The sequence below is a fragment of the Diplotaxodon limnothrissa genome, linkage group LG20, assembly GCF_057381915.1.
Source record: "Diplotaxodon limnothrissa isolate DT_005_m linkage group LG20, D_limnothrissa_male_GT1.1, whole genome shotgun sequence".
Classification (NCBI taxonomy): domain Eukaryota; kingdom Metazoa; phylum Chordata; class Actinopteri; order Cichliformes; family Cichlidae; genus Diplotaxodon; species Diplotaxodon limnothrissa.
Window position 1 is genome coordinate 31,022,195 of NC_140615.1, and position 20,230 is coordinate 31,042,424.

General features: G+C 41.3%; 1 protein-coding gene across 1 annotated transcript in view; it reads right to left on the minus strand.

Annotated features, from left to right (window-relative positions):
• Positions 1-12,748: 12,748 nt before the first annotated feature.
• lrrc38a (leucine rich repeat containing 38a) overlaps positions 12,749-20,230 on the minus strand; it is a 40,076-nt gene continuing 32,594 nt past the window's right edge. Inside the window, exon 2 of the mRNA XM_085345200.1 lies at positions 12,749-12,996. Within this exon, the coding sequence (XP_085201326.1) occupies positions 12,749-12,996 (248 nt within the window). The remainder of the gene's footprint in view (positions 12,997-20,230) is intronic.

Here is a 20,230-nt window from a genome sequence, read left to right on the forward strand (position 1 = left end):
TAATTGTCTGTCCTGAATCAGTCGTATTAGGTAATGTTCAAACAATTTTATCATTCCAGTGTTTTCAGTGTGGGAGAAAATACTCAGGGCCTTCAAGTTAAACACTATGAAAGGCAGAAACAAGTTTAATATTCAGAAACCTAAAGTATGTATCAGCAGCAGAATGGACCTAAAAATAAATGTTTGTTTCAGTTCTATGAAGCTTTGAGTATTTTCGGTTAGTAGTACTGCTGTGTTTGCTGCATCATATTGCTGTAATTGTTTATATGCTTTATATATCCTGAGGTAAGTTGATCTATAGTGTTACATCATATTCTATAAGGATGTTATGTGTTTGTATACTTTCTGCCCAGTTTGACCCATTTAGCAGAAGTCAGCCTGTTTAAGGCTCTGATATCTATTCTGTATGACTTAAAGCAGTTATGACATGGTATGATTTTCTCACCCAATAAAGGAATATTTCATATATCAGTTTACTCTTCATTCTATCAGAAACAGTTTTCACAGCTCGTACATTTTCCTTTTTACACATATATGTAAGCATTGAGCCAAATGTAATAATTCCAACATATTAAACGAACAATATTTGTCTCTTATGTATAATACATCTGTATATACACTGTCACAGATACTTGTCTTTGAGTGAAGATTTAAGGTGATAGGAAATATAAATAACTGCAACTTGAATCTTTGACGCAGAGTTCAAGCTCACTGCTGTAATATATATATATATATATATATATATATATATATATATATATATATTAGGGGTGCAACGATATTCGTATCGATATTGAACCGTTCGATACAGTGCTTTCGGTTCGGTACGCATATGTATCGAACAATACAACATTTGTAATTTATTTTATCAACTTTCCTTCTGACGATGCTGTCTGTGTTGAGCGCTCAGTGAATCTGCGTTCGACTACTCCGCCTAGGCTGCACTGTCGAGCGCAGATCCACTGAGCGCTCAACACAGACAGCATAGTCAGAAGGAAGAGCGCAGGGCAAGCTAGCAAGACAGAAGTTAAGCTCTCCTTGCAACATGGACCTCCCCCACTCTCATTCAGATCTGGCGTTTGGAATTATTTTGGTTTTCATGTGACGTATGACCCTGAAGGTAAGCGAGTCATGGACTAAAGTAGGGCTGCCACAAACGATTATTTTGATAGTCGACTAGTCACTGATTATTTTTGCGATTAGTCGACTAATCAGATCATCATCCATTGGACGTAAAACTACAGCTTATTGCACCAGCAGCATCTGCTCTTATATAACTATCATTAGCTTACAGCTTTAAGTGTTTAAGGTCTGTGCTAACTAAAAATAAAGACAAGATGATAGTTTATTAAATTTTAATGAAATTTGCAGATTGTTTCGGTGAAGTTTAATAAACTCCTTGCTATCTAAAATATAACAGGACACTGGAGTATATTCTCGAGTATCTCACACTTCTGATAATCAGTTGTCTGCTTGACGTTTATCCAGCTGTGTAAAAACTATAACTTTAATCTCAGACAAACTGATTTACTCAGGAACAAATAAAATATTTAAAAAAAAAGCCAAACAATAACATTTTAAGTTATCTAAGTGACTCATATATATTTAACCTGAGTAGCGAAAGACGGCGGTGGGTTTGAAAACGATTTGCGGGGAGTCCGGTGTTCTCACGGCGCTAGTGAGCCTAGCCCCCGGCTCGCTAACGAGCTAGTGGGTAACAGATGTCTCCGAAAACGTCTGAGCGCTTTTGAAAATATGTGGTGTCCTGATAAACTGAGCAGATATTTGAGGTTTACACAGCTACATTCTCGCCTGAAAATATGTTAAACGTTTATTTTGTGACCCAGAAAGAATAATAAGAGTAACATTAAAACTAACTAGCTGCCGCCATTGTTGGAAACTGCGCTGGGCCACGCTATGAATTCTGGGACACAGCTGCTTCTTCTTCTTCTTCGGGGTTTAACGGTAGCTGGCATCCTTGTACATGCAATGCTGCCATCTTCTGTTTCAGTCCGTTATTACACTCTTAAATCCTGCCACTTATTCCTGCGTCTTTTGTGATCTTACAAAGCTTCAAACGACGCGTCGACTATTAAATCAGTCGTCGACGATTTTGATAGTCGACGTAATCGTGACTAGTCGACAAATCGTGGCAGCCCTAGACTAAAGTAAAACAGTATGTTGGATGTGCCATGCAATGCTCAATTACATGGGTGGGAACTAGTGTGTTAGCGCAGTTAGCTCGTTAACGTGTTGGCCGTCTAGCCCCATGCACGGGGCGATCGGCGGTAGCTCGTTAACGGAGATTTGCCGTGTTGTGGCGTTAAGGTCATTTCAACGAGATTAACCTGAAAGCACTAGTGGGAACACAACGAATATGACTGCACATTTACATCATCCTAGTGCAAAGACAAAAACAACAAGCATGCTACTAACTTTAGCCGAGTCATTTAGACAGCTGTTAGCACATGATTCTACTTATGCTGCTGAGAATATAGCCCAGAAGAAGCGGATAGTATAGCTTTTATTTTGGAAAGAGACATTTCTCTGTAGTAAACTCTCTTTTCCAAAGATGAGTGATTCTTCAATCAGATACAGGGCTCGCAAAATCGCTAGCCCGACGTCCTGGGGCTAGCGATTTTTTTCAGACGGGCTACCCTGCCCGTCAGGCTATTGTAGGAAGGAAAAATATATGTCAATGCTTTTGCATTCTTTCAGAAATGTAGCTGGGTAATTATGTCATTGGCATCGGTGAGACACTGTCAATATGTGACATATTGAAATCGCGTTTGAATTTGCGCTTGTTTTTTTGCTTTCATTTTGCAATCGTGCGAACTGTGTATAGAGAGCGACAGCACTGATCTGTGAGTGATGATAATTTGTGCACCAATTCCTCTGACATCGTCTTATTAATCGTTAGCTTACTACGCAAACATGACAAGTGAAATCTCCCGCAGCAAGCTTAAACATGTGAGAGGTTGATCGCGCAGAGAATCGCTGAGCTTATGTGAGTGCGTGTGTAAAAGCAGCAGGATGTTTAGCACTGATCACCACCTGCACTCATGTATATATCATGTATATATCTATCTACTTAGCACTTTTAATTCTTATTCTCATTTTTATTTTCATGTCTATTTAAGCTTAATTTATAACAGTATTTATAACAGTATGTTTGCACTGAAGCACCGCAGCAATTTCCTAATGTTGTAAACCCGCTCAACATTTGGCAATAAAACCCTTTCTGATTTCTGATATATATTTTAGTTCTGCTGAGCCAAATAAGACAGGTCAGGGTGAAGAAGTGACAGCCAAAGAAAAGCTTACCACAAAACGGAGAAGTTATGACAAATGAGACTATAAGGCAAAAAGAAAGTGCAGCTTTATGGTTTCATGGACAAAAGAATTTCTGTGGCTACAATATGACGAGCTAAATAACCAGGGCTGCACATAAGTGGTCCGCAGGTGCGCATTCGCTGTCAAAATAAAAAATGCGCACAAGGGTTAAATTTAAAAACTGTACTTTTGAGTTAAAATATATATTTATAATTTTAATAAATGACAAATTAAAAATGCATGAACATTTTTTTTGTATCGAAAAAATATCGAACCGTGACACCAAAGTATCGAACCGAACTGAACCGTGAATTTTGTGTATCGTTGCACCCCTAATATATATATATATATATATATATATATATATATATATATATATATATATATATACACACACATACACACAGTGGGGCAAAAAAATATATATATACAGTGGGGCAAAAAAGTATTTAGTCAGCCACCGATTGTGCAAGTTCCCCCACTTAAAATGATGACAGAGGTCAGTAATTTGCACCAGAGGTACACTTCATCTGTGAGAGACAGAATGTGAAAAAAAAAAATCCATGAATCCACATGGTAGGATTTGTAAAGAATTTATTCGTAAATCAGGGTGGAAAATAAGTATTTGGTCAATAACAAAAATACAACTCAATACTTTGTAACATAACCTTTGTTGGCAATAACAGAGGTCAAACGTTTACTATAGGTCTTTACCAGGTTTGCACACACAGTAGCTGGTATTTTGGCCCATTCCTCCATGCAGATCTTCTCGAGAGCAGTGATGTTTTGGGGCTGTCGCACTGCGGGATTTGATTCCCTGCCGTTGTAGTGTGTTACTGATGGTGACCTTTGTTACTTTGGTCCCAGCTCTCTGCAGGTCATTCACCAGGTCCCCCCGTGTGGTTCTGGGATCTTTGCTCACCGTTCTCATGATCATTTTGACCCCACGGGATGAGATCTTGCGTGGAGCCCCAGATCGAGGGAGATTATCAGTGGTCTTGTATGTCTTCCATTTTCTGATGATTGCTCCCACAGTTGATTTTTTCACACCAAGCTGCTTGCCTATTGTAGATTCACTCTTCCCAGTCTGGTGCAGGTCTACAATACTTTTCCTGGTGTCCTTCGAAAGCTCTTTGGTCTTGGCCATGGCAGAGCTTGGAGTCTGACTGTTTGCGGCTGTGGACAGGTGTCTTTTATACAGATGATGAGTTCAAACAGGTGCCATTCATACAGGTAACGAGTGGGGGACAGAAAAGTGTCTTACAGAAGACGTTACAGGTCTGTGAGAGCCAGAGATTTTCCATGTTTGAGGTGACTAAATACTTATTTTCCACCCTGATTTACGAATAAATTCTTTACAAATCCTACCATGTGGATTCATGGATTTTTTTTCACATTCTGTCTCTCACAGTTGAAGTGTACCTCTGGTGCAAATTACTGACTTCTGTCATCATTTTAAGTGGGGGAACTTGCACAATCGGTGGCTGACTAAATACTTTTTTGCCCCACTGTATATATATCAGAATAATCTGACAATACTATAATATTGGCCATATCATATTTACATTACCACAGTGAGATAATTTTAGTCTCATGAACAACATTAGCTAATTGTTATTTACTAACTACTCTTGAAATGACTGTTCAGTACACAAATGAAGCCCAACAATCATGTTTTACAGTCCCGTGGTCTCAGCCTCAGATACTCAACTAATCAAAGGGATGTCATGACAAAAATTAATGACCAAAAAAACATGTTTCTCCTTCATTTCTGTCAAACAATGCTGTATGTAACGTTTCTCGCGGTTAGTATCATGGTTGCTAGGGAACCTGAACAGCGCGACGAAGGCTAGACCGTCCCATTTCACAAGCCTCTCACTTCCACCCTTCTTGTACTTATAGTACGCACCGTACGTAGTACGCTTAGTGCGTGTACCCTGAATTGGGACACAGCCTGTGTCTGTAGTTCAGTCTGTGTTATGTTTCCTGTTTTACTTTGGAGGTGCATGTCTTATGTTAATGTGTCTGGTTTTGCTTCCCCTGTTTCGTTAGGCCTGATTTGCCCCAGCTGTGTTTCCCTCCTGTTACTCATTCCCTGATTGCTCCCTCTATGTATTTAAGCCCTGTGTTTCAGGTTGTTGGTGTCGTGATCTACCTTTATCTTGCTGTGTGTTCTGTTTGCGTAGGTTTACCTTGGAGTCTCAGTTTTGTTACATTTTTGGAGTTCAGCATTAAAGCTGTATTTAAGTTCATCTTTTGTCTCCGGTTGTCTGCACTTTGGGTCCTTTTCCTGCCTGCACACAGCCGTCAAATAACAGTTAGCTTCATGATGTCGTCACCTGAAATGGTTTCACTTCACAGGTGTGTCTGTCAGGGTTCATTTGTTGCCTTCTTAATGGGGTTGGGACCATCAGTTGTGTGTGCAGCAGTCAGGTTGGTACACTGCTGACAGCCCTATTTGACAACTGTTAGAATTCATATTATGGCAAGAACCAATCAACTAAGTAAAGAGAAACAACAGTCCATCATTACTTTAAGAACGGAAAGTCAGTCAGTCCAGAAAACTTTGAATGTGAAACTGTCTCACATGAGGACGCCCCAGGAAAGGAAGACCCAGAGTCACCTCTGCTGCTGAGGACACATTCATCCAAGTCACCAGCCTCAGAAATCACAAGTTAACAGCAGCTCAGATTAGAGCCCAGATACATGCCACACAGAGCTCCAGTAGCAGACACAGCTCTACATGTTCAGAGCAGACTGTGTGAATCAGGCCTTTATGGTCAAATAGCTGCTAAGAAACCACGACTAAGGAAAAGCAACAAGCAGAAGAGATTTGTTTGGGCCAAGAAACACAAGGAATGGATATTAGACCAGTGGAAATCTGTGCTTTGGTCAGATTAGTCCAAATCTGAGATGTTTGGTTCCACCCGTGACCCAGAAAGATGAATGGATGGTCTCTACATGCATGGTTCCCACTGTGAAGCATGGAGGAGGAGGTGTGATTGTGTGGGGGGCTTTGCTGGTGACACTGTTGTGGATTTTCAAAAATCAATCCAATCTGGTTTGCATTTAGTTGGACCATCATTTATTTTTCAACAGGACGATGACCCCAAACACACCTCCAGGCTGTGGAAGGGTTGTTTGACCAAGAAGGAGAGTGATGGAGTGCTGACCAGATGGTCTGGCCTCCACAGTCACCTGACCTAAACCAAGTGGAGATGGCTTGGGATGAGATGGAGCGCAGAGTGAAGGGAAAGCGGCTCAGCACCTCCTTCAAGACTGTTGGAAAACCATTTCAGGTGACGACCTCATGGAGAGAATGCCAAGAATGTGTAAAGCAGTAATCAAAGTAAAGGGTGGCTGTTTTTAAGAATCTAAAATATAAAACATGTTTTGAGTTATTTCACACTTTTGTATTTACTACATAATTTAATGTGTTTATTCATAAGTTTGATGCCTTTAATAACAATCTGCAAAACAAACAGTCATGAAAATAAAGAAAAAATATTAAATGAGGTGTGTCCACACTTTTGACTGGTAATGTAAATAAAACTGAATTCAATTCAATTTTATTTATATAGCGCCAAATCACAACAAAAGTCGCCTCAAGGCGCTTCATAGATACAGAGAAAAACCCAACAATCATATGACCCCCTATGAGCAAGCACTTTGGCGACAGTGGGAAGGAAAAACTCCCTTTTAACAGGAAGAAACCTCCGGCAGAACCAGGCTCAGGGAGGGGCGGAGCCATTTGCTGCGACCGGTTGGGGTGAGAGAAGGAAGACAGGATAAAGACATGCTGTGGAAGAGAGACAGAGGTTAATAACAGATATGATTCAATGCAGAGAGGTCTGTTAATACATAGTGAGCGAGAAAGGTGACTGGAAAGGAAAAACTCAATGCATCATGGGAATCCCCCGGCAGCCTATGTCTATTGCAGCATAACTAAGGGAGGATTCAGGGTCACCTGGTCCAGCCCTAACTATATGCTTTAGCAAAAAGGAAAGTTTTAAGCCTAATCTTGAAAGTAGAGATAGTGTCTGTCTCCCGAATCCAAACTGGAAGCTGGTTCCACAGAAGAGGGGCCTGAAAACTGAAGGCTCTCCCTCCCATTCTACTTTTAAATACTCTAGGAACAACAAGTAAGCCTGCAGTGCGAGAGCGAAGTGCTCTAATAGGGTGATATGGTACTACAAGGTCATTAAGATAAGATGGGGCCTGATTATTTAAGACCTTGTATGTGAGGAGCAGGAGTTTGAATTCAATTCTGGATTTAACAGGAAGCCAATGAAGGGAAGCCAAAACAGGAGAAATATGCTCTCTCTTCAATCAGTGACGAATAGTAAGATGTTCTGGCTTTGCTTTCTTATAAAGCAACAAACTATTTCTCCAGGCTAAATGATGATCCTCTAAATTTGTGACACGCCATTGACCCCAGTTGCTCTAGTCCCCGCCCCCGTAACACTGCTCTTTTATTGAGGTTACATGAATATGCATAGGTTCATTAACATATGACGTCTACATACAAACAAAGAGTACCTTGTGTGTGTGTGTGTGGTCAGAGTGTGACCCCATAAATGACTTCCCTAAACCTGCTGGTCTGGAAGTCCAGCAGTTCATCTAAACAAAAGGCACTTAGACTAAAACAGATATAGCTACGTTTATCCTACCATAAAACAATAAGAGAAGGTACGACCTCTCCCATGTTCCCAGAGTGCTCTGGAATGCACACAAAGTTTTACAGACTATTAAGGATCAAACCTCTACCAATCTACAACTAATTATAAAACTCTAAGCATATATAAGTAGATATTTCTAAGCATAAATGACAATCAACAATACAAAATCTAACAGTTCAGACAGGAGAGGGTTTTCAGGAAACATTGTTAAATGTTCAGTTTCTATGCCATATGTTAAAACAAGATCTAGTGTGATTAAAGTGGTGGGTGGGTTCTTTTACATTTTGAGAGAAGCCAATTGAGTCTAATAACAGATTAAATGCCATGTTGAGGCTGTCATTTTTAGCATCTACATGGATGTTAAAATCACCCACAATAATTATTTTATCTGAGCTCAGAACTAAATCAGATAAAAAGTCTGAGAAATCAGAGAGAAAAACTGTGTAAGGGCCAGGTGGACGAGAGATGATAACAAGTAAGACTGGTTTCTGAGTTTCACAGCTGGGGTGGACGAGGCTAAGCATCAGGCTTTCAAATGAATTAAAAGTCTGTCTTGGTCTTTCATTAATTAATAGGCTGGTGTGAAAAATTGCTGCCACACCGCCCCCTCGGCCTGTGCTTCGAGATTTCTGGTAGTTAGAATGACTCGGGGGTGTTGATTCATTTAAACTAACATAATCATCCTGCTGCAACCAGGTTTCTGTAAGGGGGGGGGGGGGGTAACAGGAGGAGAGAAGCTGCAGAGAGGCGTGTAAGACTGCAACTGAAGCTGAATTGAATTGACTTGGATGAGCAGTGTCAGAGCCCTACAAAATGACCTTCAGCAGGCCATTGATGTAAATGTCTCTGACCAAATAGTCAGAAACAGACTTCATCAAGGTTGCCTGAGGGCTCGATGTCCTCCACCGGGCTTTGTGTTCACTGCCTGGCACAACTTATTGTCAGAACCTATCATGGTGCAGTGGGTCCTTGGTTCCTGCTGGTGCATGACAATGCCCGTCTTCACATGGCAAAAGTATGCAGGCAGGTCCTGGAGTATTAAGGAAGTTCAAGTTCAAGTTCAAGTTCAACTTTATTGTCACTTCAACCATATACAGTTTAAAAATACACAGTGAGGCGAAACAACGTTCCTCCAGGAACCAAGGTGCTACAAGACAAGTTAGTGCAAAAAAAAAAAAAAAATATAATATATCTAGTAATAATATTGTGCAAAAGAGCATTTACAGGTTGGTGTGTGCGATGGTTTGGTGGTGTAGGTCAGTGTGTTTGCGCTTGTGTTGGTTAGTCAGTCCAGTCTCAATGTTTTGAGGTATTTGAGTTAAGCTGAGTGATAATGTTAGTGAATGTGTGTGTGTGCGTGTTTATCAGTCAGTCCCTTTTTGCTGAGGAGACGGATGGCTTGTGGAAAAAAGCTGTTGCACAGTCTGGATGTGCGTGCCCGAATGCTTCGGTACCTTTTTCCAGATGGCAGGAGTGTAAAGAGTGTGTGAGAGGGGTGTGTCCGATCAGCCACAATGCTGGTGGCTTTGCGAATGCAGCGTGTGGTGTAGATGTCCCCAATAGAGGGTAGAGAGACCCCGATGATCTTCTCTGCTGTTCCCACTATCCGCTGTAGGGTCTTGTGGTCTGATATGGCACAGCTCCCAAACCAGACAGTGATGCAGCCGCTCAGGATGCTCTCAATAGTTCCTCTATAGAAGGTGGTCAGGATCGGTGGTGGAAGCCGGGCCTTTCTCAGTCTTCTCAGAAAGAAGAGACGCTGTTGGGCTTTCTTGTGCAGGGAGCTGGTGTTGAGGGACCAGCCGAGGTCCTTCTCCAGGTGTACGCCCAGGAATTTGGTGCTGTCAACGATCTCCACAGAGGAGCCGTTGATGCTCAGCGGTGAGTGGTCGCCTCGTGTCCTCCTAAAGTCAACAACCATCTCTTTTGTCTTGTCAACATTCAGAGACAGGTTGTTGTCCTTACACCAGTCCGTTAGTCTCTGCACTTCCTCTCTGTACGCTGACTCGTCGTTCTTGCTAATGAGACCCACCACGGTCGTGTCATCAGCGAATTTAATGATGTGATTTGAACTGTGTGTTGCTACACAGTCATGAGTCAGCAGTGTGAACAGCAGAGGACTGAGCACACAGCCTTGTGGGGCCTCAGTGCTCAGTGTGGTGGTGCTGGAGGTGCAGTTCCCGATCCGTACTGACTGAGGCCTTCCGGTCAGAAAGTCCAGGATCCAGTTGCAGAGGGAGGTGTTCAGGCCTAACAGGCTCAGCTTTCCGATCAGTTGTTGGGGGATGATCGTGTTAAATGCTGAGCTGAAATCTATGTACAGCATTCGGACGTGTGAGTCCTTCTTGTCCAAGTGTGTCAGGGCAAGATGGAGTGCAGTGGAGATGGCGTCGTCCGTTGAGCGGTTATGGCGGTATGCAAATTGCATTGGGTCCAGTGAGGGGGGCAGCAGGGTCTTGATGTGTCTCATGACGAGCCGTTCGAAGCACTTCATGATGGTGGGTGTAAGTGCGATAGGGCGGTAGTCATTGAGACAAGACACAGAAGACTTCTTGGGCACGGGGACGATGGTGGTGGCCTTGAAGCACGTGGGGACAACGGCACTGCTCAGAGAGATGTTGAAGATGTCGGTGAGAACATTTGCCAGCTGATCAGCACATTCTCTGAGCACTCTGCCTGGGATGTTGTCTGGTCCAGCAGCTTTACGTGGATTGACTCTGCGTAGAGTTTTCCTCACCTCAGCTGTAGTGAGACACAGGACCTGGTCGTTCGGAGGAGGGGTGGTCTTCCTCGCCGCCACGTCGTTCTGCCTGTCGAACCGAGCATAGAAGTTGTTAAGCACATCTGGGAGGGAGCCGTCACTGTCACAGGCAGGTGGTGTCGTCCTGTAGTTAGCGATGGCTTGTAAGCCCTGCCACATGCGTCGTGTGTCGCCGCTGTCCTTGAAGTGGTTGTGGATTCTCTGGGCGTGTGCGCGCTTCGCCTCTCTGATGGCCCGAGAAAGTTCAGCCCTCGCTCTTCTAAGCGCCACCTTATCTCCCTCTTTGAAGGCAGAGTCTCGGGTCCTTAGAAGTGCACGCACTTCCGCAGTAATCCACGGTTTCTGGTTGGGTCGTGAGATGATGATCTTGGAGACAGTGACGTCATCGGTGCACTTGTTGATATAGCTGGACACTGATGATGTGTACTCCTCCAAGTCAGTGAAGTCGCCGTAAGTTGCAGCCTCTCTAAACATGTTCCAGTCAGTGCTCTCAAAACAGTCCTGAAGAGCAGAGATGGCTCCTGCTGGCCAGGTTTTCACCTGCTTCAGAACCGGTTTTGATCGCCTGACGAGTGGTCTGTATGCTGGAATTAGCATAACAGAGATGTGGTCTGAGTAGCCGAGGTGGGGGCGGGGCTCTGCCCGATATGCGCCGGGGATGTTTGTGTAAACAAGATCCAGCGTGTTTTCTCCCCTCGTTGCAAAGTCCACATACTGATGGAATCTAGGAAGCACTGACTTGAGATTTGCATGGTTGAAGTCCCCAGTTGTTGTTATGAAAGTCTTGTTTGTTTGTTTCTGAGAACCTTTTGTTTGCTATTTTGGCTGTGCGCACCGTGACATTATCTACCTGAAAAGGGTCTAAAGCTGTGCTTAAGGCTGATCCTGTTGGAAACAGAGGAGTCACTTTTATGTCAGGCTCTGATTTCCCCTAAACTGGGAGTTAGGACTTTGTAGCCACTAACATCTTGCATGTATTTAAAGATTTGCGTAGACATTTACAAGTCTGATTACAGAAGGAACTGAATAAACATACTCAGATCTATATACACAGAGAGAGATTGAGAAACACAGACACAATACAGCTCCATAATAGAAGGCTTTTATTACCTGGGAGTCCACATAGATAAACAGCTGATATGTAGGCTTATCACAACACCTGCTGTTGTTAAAAACACCCAGCAGTACCTGTATGGCCTAAAGGACTGCCATCCTTTCCACTGAGAGCCTTCCGAAAGGTTGCTTTACCACCTGGTGCGAAAACTGCACAAGAAAGGACTGTATGACTGTTAAAAGATTGGTGTGCATGGGTCAGCACCTTAGTGGTTTTAAGCTACCCTGCCTACATAAACTAAACTCACAGTGGTGCTTCAGACAGGTCCTGATAGTTTGCACAATACCCACTGAATTCACACAACAGCCTTTTATCATTGATGCCCTTTGGTTTAATAGGAATTCACAATTGACACTCCAGCTGACGAGCCAAAAGAACTACGAAAAAAAATCGTAGGTTTTTTGGCTACGAAAAACCTACCAACTGTACACTGCTGTCTACTGCTTTACATATTTTCCTTTGATTGACATTGTTTCATTTTTTTCATTAAAATAATAAACTAGTATTATTTATTTATTCATTTTAAACAATTTTAAATACACACATCTTACTCTCGTTCTCTTTTCTTTTCTTACTTCAATTTATAGTCATTGATTCACCATAATTCCAGTGTTTTTCATTGCAAACATCCCCATCTATAAGTACTTCAGTTTTAATAAGAAGAATGACATTGGCTCTTCTGTTCCTAGTAAAAATAAATTTGGTAATCATCTGCTAAAGGTTTTTCTGTTCCTGTGTTTTCATGGCAGTATTATTTAACACAGCATTTTCACCTTCTCCAGCTTGCTCTCATTTTTGTTGAGCTTTCTTATTGGATACTGGCATGCTCCTAATAATCCATTTCCCCTTCTTCTGTGACCATCAGTCATTTCCTTCTCCCTCATCTCCTTTACTGATTTTGCTAAGACGCTGGAAACAGTGGACTGTGGAAGCAAGAAAAAAGCTGGCCATGATGGCAGCCACAGAAACACAGATGCCAGAAAAGATGACAATGAGGTAGTCAGCGAGGGTGAGAATCCTATGGCACGGTCTGAAACTGTCTTCAGAAAGTAAACTCAGTGGTACCCGACGTCCATCCAGAGGCAGGGTGCAATCTATCCCTTCCAAACCTGAAAAAAAAAACCCAAAACAAGTCAACCAGCTGACAGACAGACACTGAATTTTCTCAAAGTCAGCCAACAGCAGCTTGCCTTAACTATAAGGCTAAGTGGGTGTACAGACCAATGATGGCATTAAACCACGCCCACAATGTTGTACATGACCTAACACCTGAAATAGCTGACTGGTTATTTTAAAAGATATGTATGAAGTAATTGCATTCATGATTCACTTTAGTTTTATCAATATAGTGACAATTCACCAAATTTATCTCAGGACAATTTTGGAGGTCAATAAATGTTTAGTGTATGTTATTATATCATTATGTGATATTATATGAATTTTTCAGTTATTTAAGGGGTTCAACCAGACTATTGCATTAACTGTTTGGGAATTACAGCCATTTTTATACACAGTCCCCTATTTGCAGACCCTCAAAATTTTAAACATTAAGAGATGGTTTAGGTGACCCACTGAATTGGGGTGGAGAGTTTACTATTCTGCCATTGTGCTAGGTCTACACACTTTTCAGCATCACAAGGGCTGTCAAAAAGAAAGAAGGAATGGGCTAGTGCTGTTATTTGCATAACATTCACCTCCTCACTACGTACGACTCTGGATACTGTAGCTCCTGTGAAAACTAAGGTCTCTAATCAGAAGTACCTGACTCCGTGGTATAATTCTCAAACACGTACCCTAAAGCAGATGACTCGTAATCTGGAGAGGAAATGGCGTGTCACAAATTTAGAGGATCATCATTTAGCCTGGAGAAATAGTTTGCTGCTTTATAAGAAAGCCCTCCGCAAAGCCAGAACATCTTACTATTCATCACTGATTGAAGAAAATAAGAACAACCCCAGGTTTCTCTTCAGCACTGTAGCCAGGCTGACAAAAAGTCAGAGCTCTTTTGAGCCAACAATCCCTTTAACGTTAACTAGTAATGACTTCATGAACTTCTTCACAAATAAAATTTTTATCATTTGAGAAAAAATTACCAATAATCATCCCACAGATGTAATATTATCTACAGCTACTCTTAGTACCACTGATGTTAAGTTAGACTATTTTTCTCTAATTGATCTTTCTGAGTTAACTTCAATAATTACTTCCTCCAAACCATCAACGTGTCTTTTAGACCCCATTCCTACAAAACTGCTCAAAGAAGTCCTGCCATTAATTACTTCTTCGATCTTATATATGATCAACCTATCTCTAATAATCAGCTATGTACCACAGGCCTTCAAGCTAGCTGTAGTTAAACCTTTACTCAAAAAGCATCTCTAGACCCAGCAGTCTTAGCTAATTATAGGCCAATCTCCAACCTTCCTTTCATATCAAAAATCCTTGAAAGAGTAGTTGTCAAACAGCTAACAGATCATCTGCAGAGGAATGGTTTATTTGAAGAGTTTCAGTCAGGTTTCAGAGCTCATCACAGCACAGAAACAGCTTTAGTAAAGGTTACAAATGATCTTCTTATGGCCTCTGACAGTGGACTCATCTCTGTGCTTGTCCTGCTAGACCTTAGTGCAGCATTCGATACTGTCGATCATAATATCCTATTAGAGCGATTAGAACATGCTGTAGGTATTACAGGTACTGCACTGCAGTGGTTTGTATCATATCTATCTAATAGACTCCAATTTGTTCATGTAAATGGAGAGTCCTTTTCACACACTGAGGTTAATTATGGAGTTCCACAGGGTTCAGTGCTAGGACCAATTCTGTTTACACTATACATGCTTCCCTTAGGCAGCATCATTAGAAGACATAGCATACATTTTCACTGCTATGCAGATGACACCCAGCTCTATCTGTCCATGAAGCCAGATAACACACACCAATTAGTTAAACTGCAGGAATGTCTTAAAGACATAAAGACCTGGATGGCCGCTAACTTTCTGCTTCTTAATTCAGATAAAACTGAGCACGGAGGTAAGTGACGGAAGTGAGAGGTAAGTGACGGAAGTGATGTTGTAGGTGACGTCAGACGCCGGAGATTTTGGCGGAGAAAAAGCAAATGGTAGCATAGAGTTTAACAAAGGTTTTCCAAGCTTCAGTATTACCAAATATACTAATCAATTGTCATATAACTAACAACATCTATTTTATCATCTCTAACACCCTGGAGGACAACGGGGAGAGTTTAGACGCTCTCCAAGATTACATCGACCGCTGTTTTCAAGATTTAGTAATGCATAAGGCCCAGAGTGCATCTTCCCCGGCCAAAATCGAGACGCCGTCATCGAAGAGAAGTCGCCAGGCAGACTCCCCCGGTACAACATCGCCTGCCGGCAAAGACATCGCAGAAATCCTGGAGTCCATCGACAAGCGATTGTCCAGTTTCGATGCGAGGCTGTCCCTGGTGGAGATCTTACACCGGGAATTTAAATCTCTGAGAGAATCCCTGGAATTCAGCCAGCGGCAGGTGGAAACGCTTGCCGCTGAAAATGCCACGCTACGGGAGTCGGTTAAATCTCTCACCGATAACGTGACCCAGCTAAACATTGAAAATAAAAAAATAAAAGAGTCCGTTATCGATTTACAAGCCCGTAGCATGAGAGATAATCTTGTGTTTTCTGGTATTCCAGAAACTGCCGGAGAGGACGCAGAGGCAACGGTGAAAAGCTTCATTAAAATCCACCTGAAGCTGCCGGAGGACACCGTAAAGAACATCGACTTCGATAGAGTACATCGCTTGGGGGGCGCGCGGTCGCGGACCGGGAGACCACGGCCTATTGTGGCCAAATTCAGCCAATTCAAACAAAAGGAACAGGTGAAGAGTCGCGGCAGAGAGCTGAAAGGAACGGACTTCAGCGTGAACGACCAGTTCCCCAAAGAGATCCTGGAACGACGCAAGGTCCTGTTCCCAGTTCGACGTAGCTTTATCCAGAAAGGCTCCCGTGCTGTCATCGCTGTGGACCGGCTCTACGTGGACGGACAGCTGTACCGCAACCCCGGCACCACACCGTGGTTATACTGACTGCACTCCAGATAAGAACCCGCTACACTCTTTTCTTATTCATTCACACTTTCTCCTTTAAAATGTGTTTAACCTAGTAATATCAGTAGGATGTCATAGCAGATATAACACCGTCACCCTCCGTCATTGCTTTAATTGGAATGTTTCCGTTTCGTCTCTTTTTTTTTGTTGTCGCTCACAGTTCATGTGGTTTCTTTCTTTCTCTTGTCTTTCACTGCTGTGGTCACCTACTTCCCCACTCACCTACAAACAACACCCTCTATTTCTACATATTTTCACAACACGATCACGCAAACACATCAGCTCAACGGCAGCACATTCACAACAGCCTCACAGCACGCACAGACTTGCAGGACACATAAGCAAGCCACGCTTGTTCATATTAGTGAATATTCACACACATAGTCAGACTTATGGAGTCTCTCACCACACTTCTTTTTCTCTTTCTATTTACAAACAAGGGATGTTTCCATATTCTCTCCACCTGTCTAAACGAAACACCCAGCATACATCATTAAACATACACGCACAATTAAGGGCATGCTGAGGTTTGTCACATGGAATGTAAATGGAGCTGGCACCAGAGGAAAGAGGTTAAAAATATTTAACCAGCTTAAAAAACTACAGGCAGATGTTGTTTTATTACAAGAAACTCACAAACCTGTCACAGGTTTAAATGAACTTAAAACACCTGAGTTTCCTAACGTGTTTGCAGCCGGTTATAATTCTAGACAACGGGGAGTAGCAATTTTAATACATAAAAATGTTAATTTTACAGTACTCGATACAGTTATAGATCCAGAGGGTAGATTTCTAATTATTAAACTATCAATATTGAACAAAAAACTATGTATTGTTAGTATATATGGTCCAAATGTTGATGAACCCTCATTCTTCCACGGTTTTTTTAGTGCACTCTCTGAACACCTTGATTGCACACTCATTCTTGGCGGTGACCTCAACCTTGGACTAAATGAAGAAATGGATAGGCTCAACACAACAGGAACTCAGCGTAATTGGCAGTCCACAAATATAATCAAACAGTATATGAACGACTTTGGTCTTTGCGATGCATGGCGCTCTCTTCACCCCACCAGTAAGGAATATACTTTTTTCTCGCATGTTCATCACTCTTACTCTCGTCTGGATTATTTTTTGGTCAGCAGCTCACTGCTGTGTGACATTTCAGACACTGAGATTCATCCCATAGCTGTCAGCGATCATGCTCCTGTATCTTTAACACTAATGCACAAGAATAATACTACGCCAAGTAAAAACTGGAGATTTAATATATCACTACTTAAAGATGAAGACTTTATTAAATACTTTAAAAAGGAATGGACTTCATATTTAGACTTTAATGACACTCCCGGAATATCTGCTTCTGTTCTATGGGAAGCAGGGAAAGCTGTGATGAGAGGTAAAATAATTTCTTTCTCATCACACAAAAAGAAAGAAGAAAACAAAAATATTCAGGAATTAGAAAAAAACATCAAATCACTAGAAGAAGCCTACGCGTCCCACCAAGATCAGGAAACATTGAACAAAATATGCAAAACAAAACTAGAATTAAATGAAACTATTAATAAAAAAACACAATTCCTTATACAAAGACTTCGCTTGCAGAATTTTGAACACAGTAACAAATCAGGTCGATTTCTAGCTAACCAGCTAAAAATAAATAAAGAAAAAACAACTATATGTGCTGCTAAAGATTTATCGGGGAACACAATATATGATCCTGGAAGAATAAACAACATTTTTAGGGATTTCTATGAAACTTTATACTCACCACAAATAAACCCATCTAAAAATGAAATTGATCTGTTTCTTGACAACGTAACTCTTCCAAAATTACTAGACAGTCAAGCAATGGAATTGGATTCGCCACTGACGCCAAGTGAACTCCAGGAAGCCCTGATAAGTATGCCCAATAATAAGGCTCCAGGTCCAGACGGCTTCCCTGCAGAATTCTACAAAGAATTCTGGACAATTTTGGCACCAGTATTCCACAGCATGTTGCAGGAAATCGAGGAAAAGGGCAGACTACCACCAAATATGAATTCTGCCAACATTAGTCTCCTGCTAAAACCAGGCAAAGACCCTTTATTTCCCTCAAGCTATCGTCCAATTTCTCTTTTAAATGTAGACCTTAAAATAATCTGCAAAGCTCTCTCAAAGAGATTAGAGAAAATGACCCCCCTCTTAATTCATCCTGACCAAACTGGTTTCATAAAAGGTCGGCACTCCTCAACAAACACTCGTAGATTACTTAATTTAATAGACTACTCATACGATAAAAACATCGAAGCCATAATATTATCTCTAGATGCAGAAAAAGCATTTGACAGAGTTAATTGGAAATTTTTATTCGCAACTTTACACAAATTTGGTTTTGGAAACTCTTTCATAAACTGGATAAGAATATTATACAATTCCCCAACGGCTCGTATCAGAACAAATGACCAGACATCCTCCAGCTTCTGTCTCCTGAGGGGCACCAGACAGGGATGCCCACTCTCCCCCTCACTTTTTGCAATTTTTATCGAACCTCTAGCAGCAGCATTTAGACAGGCTACAACAATTAAGGGCATAAAATGTAAGAACATAGAACATAAAATCAGTCTCTATGCGGATGATGTGTTGCTTTTTCTGCAAAACACACAAACCAACCTCTCTGAGGTAATTACTTTAATAAACTGGTTTTCAAGAGTTTCAGATTATTCAATTAACTGGCCAAAATCTACAGTTCTCCCCATTAACTGCTCCTTCCATAATTCTTCCTCTGCCCCACTGCAATCCGGAAACATTAAATATTTAGGTATTAATATCTCTCCTAAGCTTTCAGACTTAACTAAACTAAACCACATCCCACTTCTAAAGAAAGTAGAAGGCGATCTGACTAGATGGAAATCTTTACCCATATCACTCATGGGAAGGGTCGCCACTATAAAAATGATGATCTTGCCAAAAATAAATTACTTATTTTTGATGATCCCTAACAAACCATCACAAGATTGGTTCAGATCTCTGGATTCATATATTTCCAAATTCCTTTGGAAAGATAAACCCCCGCGTATTAGCTTAAAAACGCTACAAAGAACCAAGGATAGAGGAGGATTAGATCTGCCTAATTTTCACCAATACTTCTTAGCCAACAGGCTTCAGTTCATCTCAGAATGGTTAAAACATACCTTCTTAGTTGAGCCCTGGCTAGATGTTGAACAGGCACTATGCAAGGATCTAGAGATTTCAGACCTACCATTTATTAGCTCAAACATCAAAAGACATGAATGCTTTAAAAGTATCAACATCAGCTTTTCTCTAACAGCATGGTGGGAGTTTCTAAAAATAACGGAGTCTTCATTAATCCCATGCAAACGTACACCTATCTGGAATAACCCTGACATATTACAAAACAATAATATGATTAATTTCCCAGAATGGAGTTGTAAAGGAATTAAATACTTAGAACATATATTAGAGGGAACAGAATTTATTCCATTTGACAGACTAGTTGAACAATATGGGATCAACAAGACAAGGTTTTTAGAATATCAACAAATTAAATCCATAGTAAAAAAGAAATTTAACCTCAGTCAAGTTGAATTACAAACACCACTAAGTGCGGCACATTTTCTTACTCTTAAATCCCCCAAATTATTATCTAAAATATACAGAACACTTTCTAAATTAGATGAATCAATATCCCTTCCTACTGCAAAGTGGGAAGCAGATTTATCAGTCAACCTAGACCAAAACTTCTGGTCTCAGATTTGCTTAAAAACTTTTAAATTAATTAAAAATCCCAGTCTGCAATTAATACAATACAAAATACTTCATAGAGTGCACTATACAGGTCATCGGATGTTCAAGATGGGCTTTACATCTTCCAACAACTGCTCACACTGTCAAGGCAATACACCAGACAATTACATCCACGCTCTTTGGTTCTGTCCACCAGTGCAAAAGTTTTGGCGCGAGATATGTGAAGACTTATCAAAATGTCTGAAATGTAACATTCCAACCTCCCCCTTAGTGTGTTTGTTGGGCAGCTTAGATAATGTCACTTCAGAAAAGAATATAGCCCATATAATCTTCACTGCCCTATGCATAGCCAAGAAAACAGTCCTCATGAACTGGAAAAATAAAAATAATCTTAATTCTAACCAATATAGAAATTATCTATTAGATTACATTAGTCTTGACACAGCCTCTGCCACCACATCAGATCAATTGCTCTGGGCCCCTTTTATCAGCTCCAT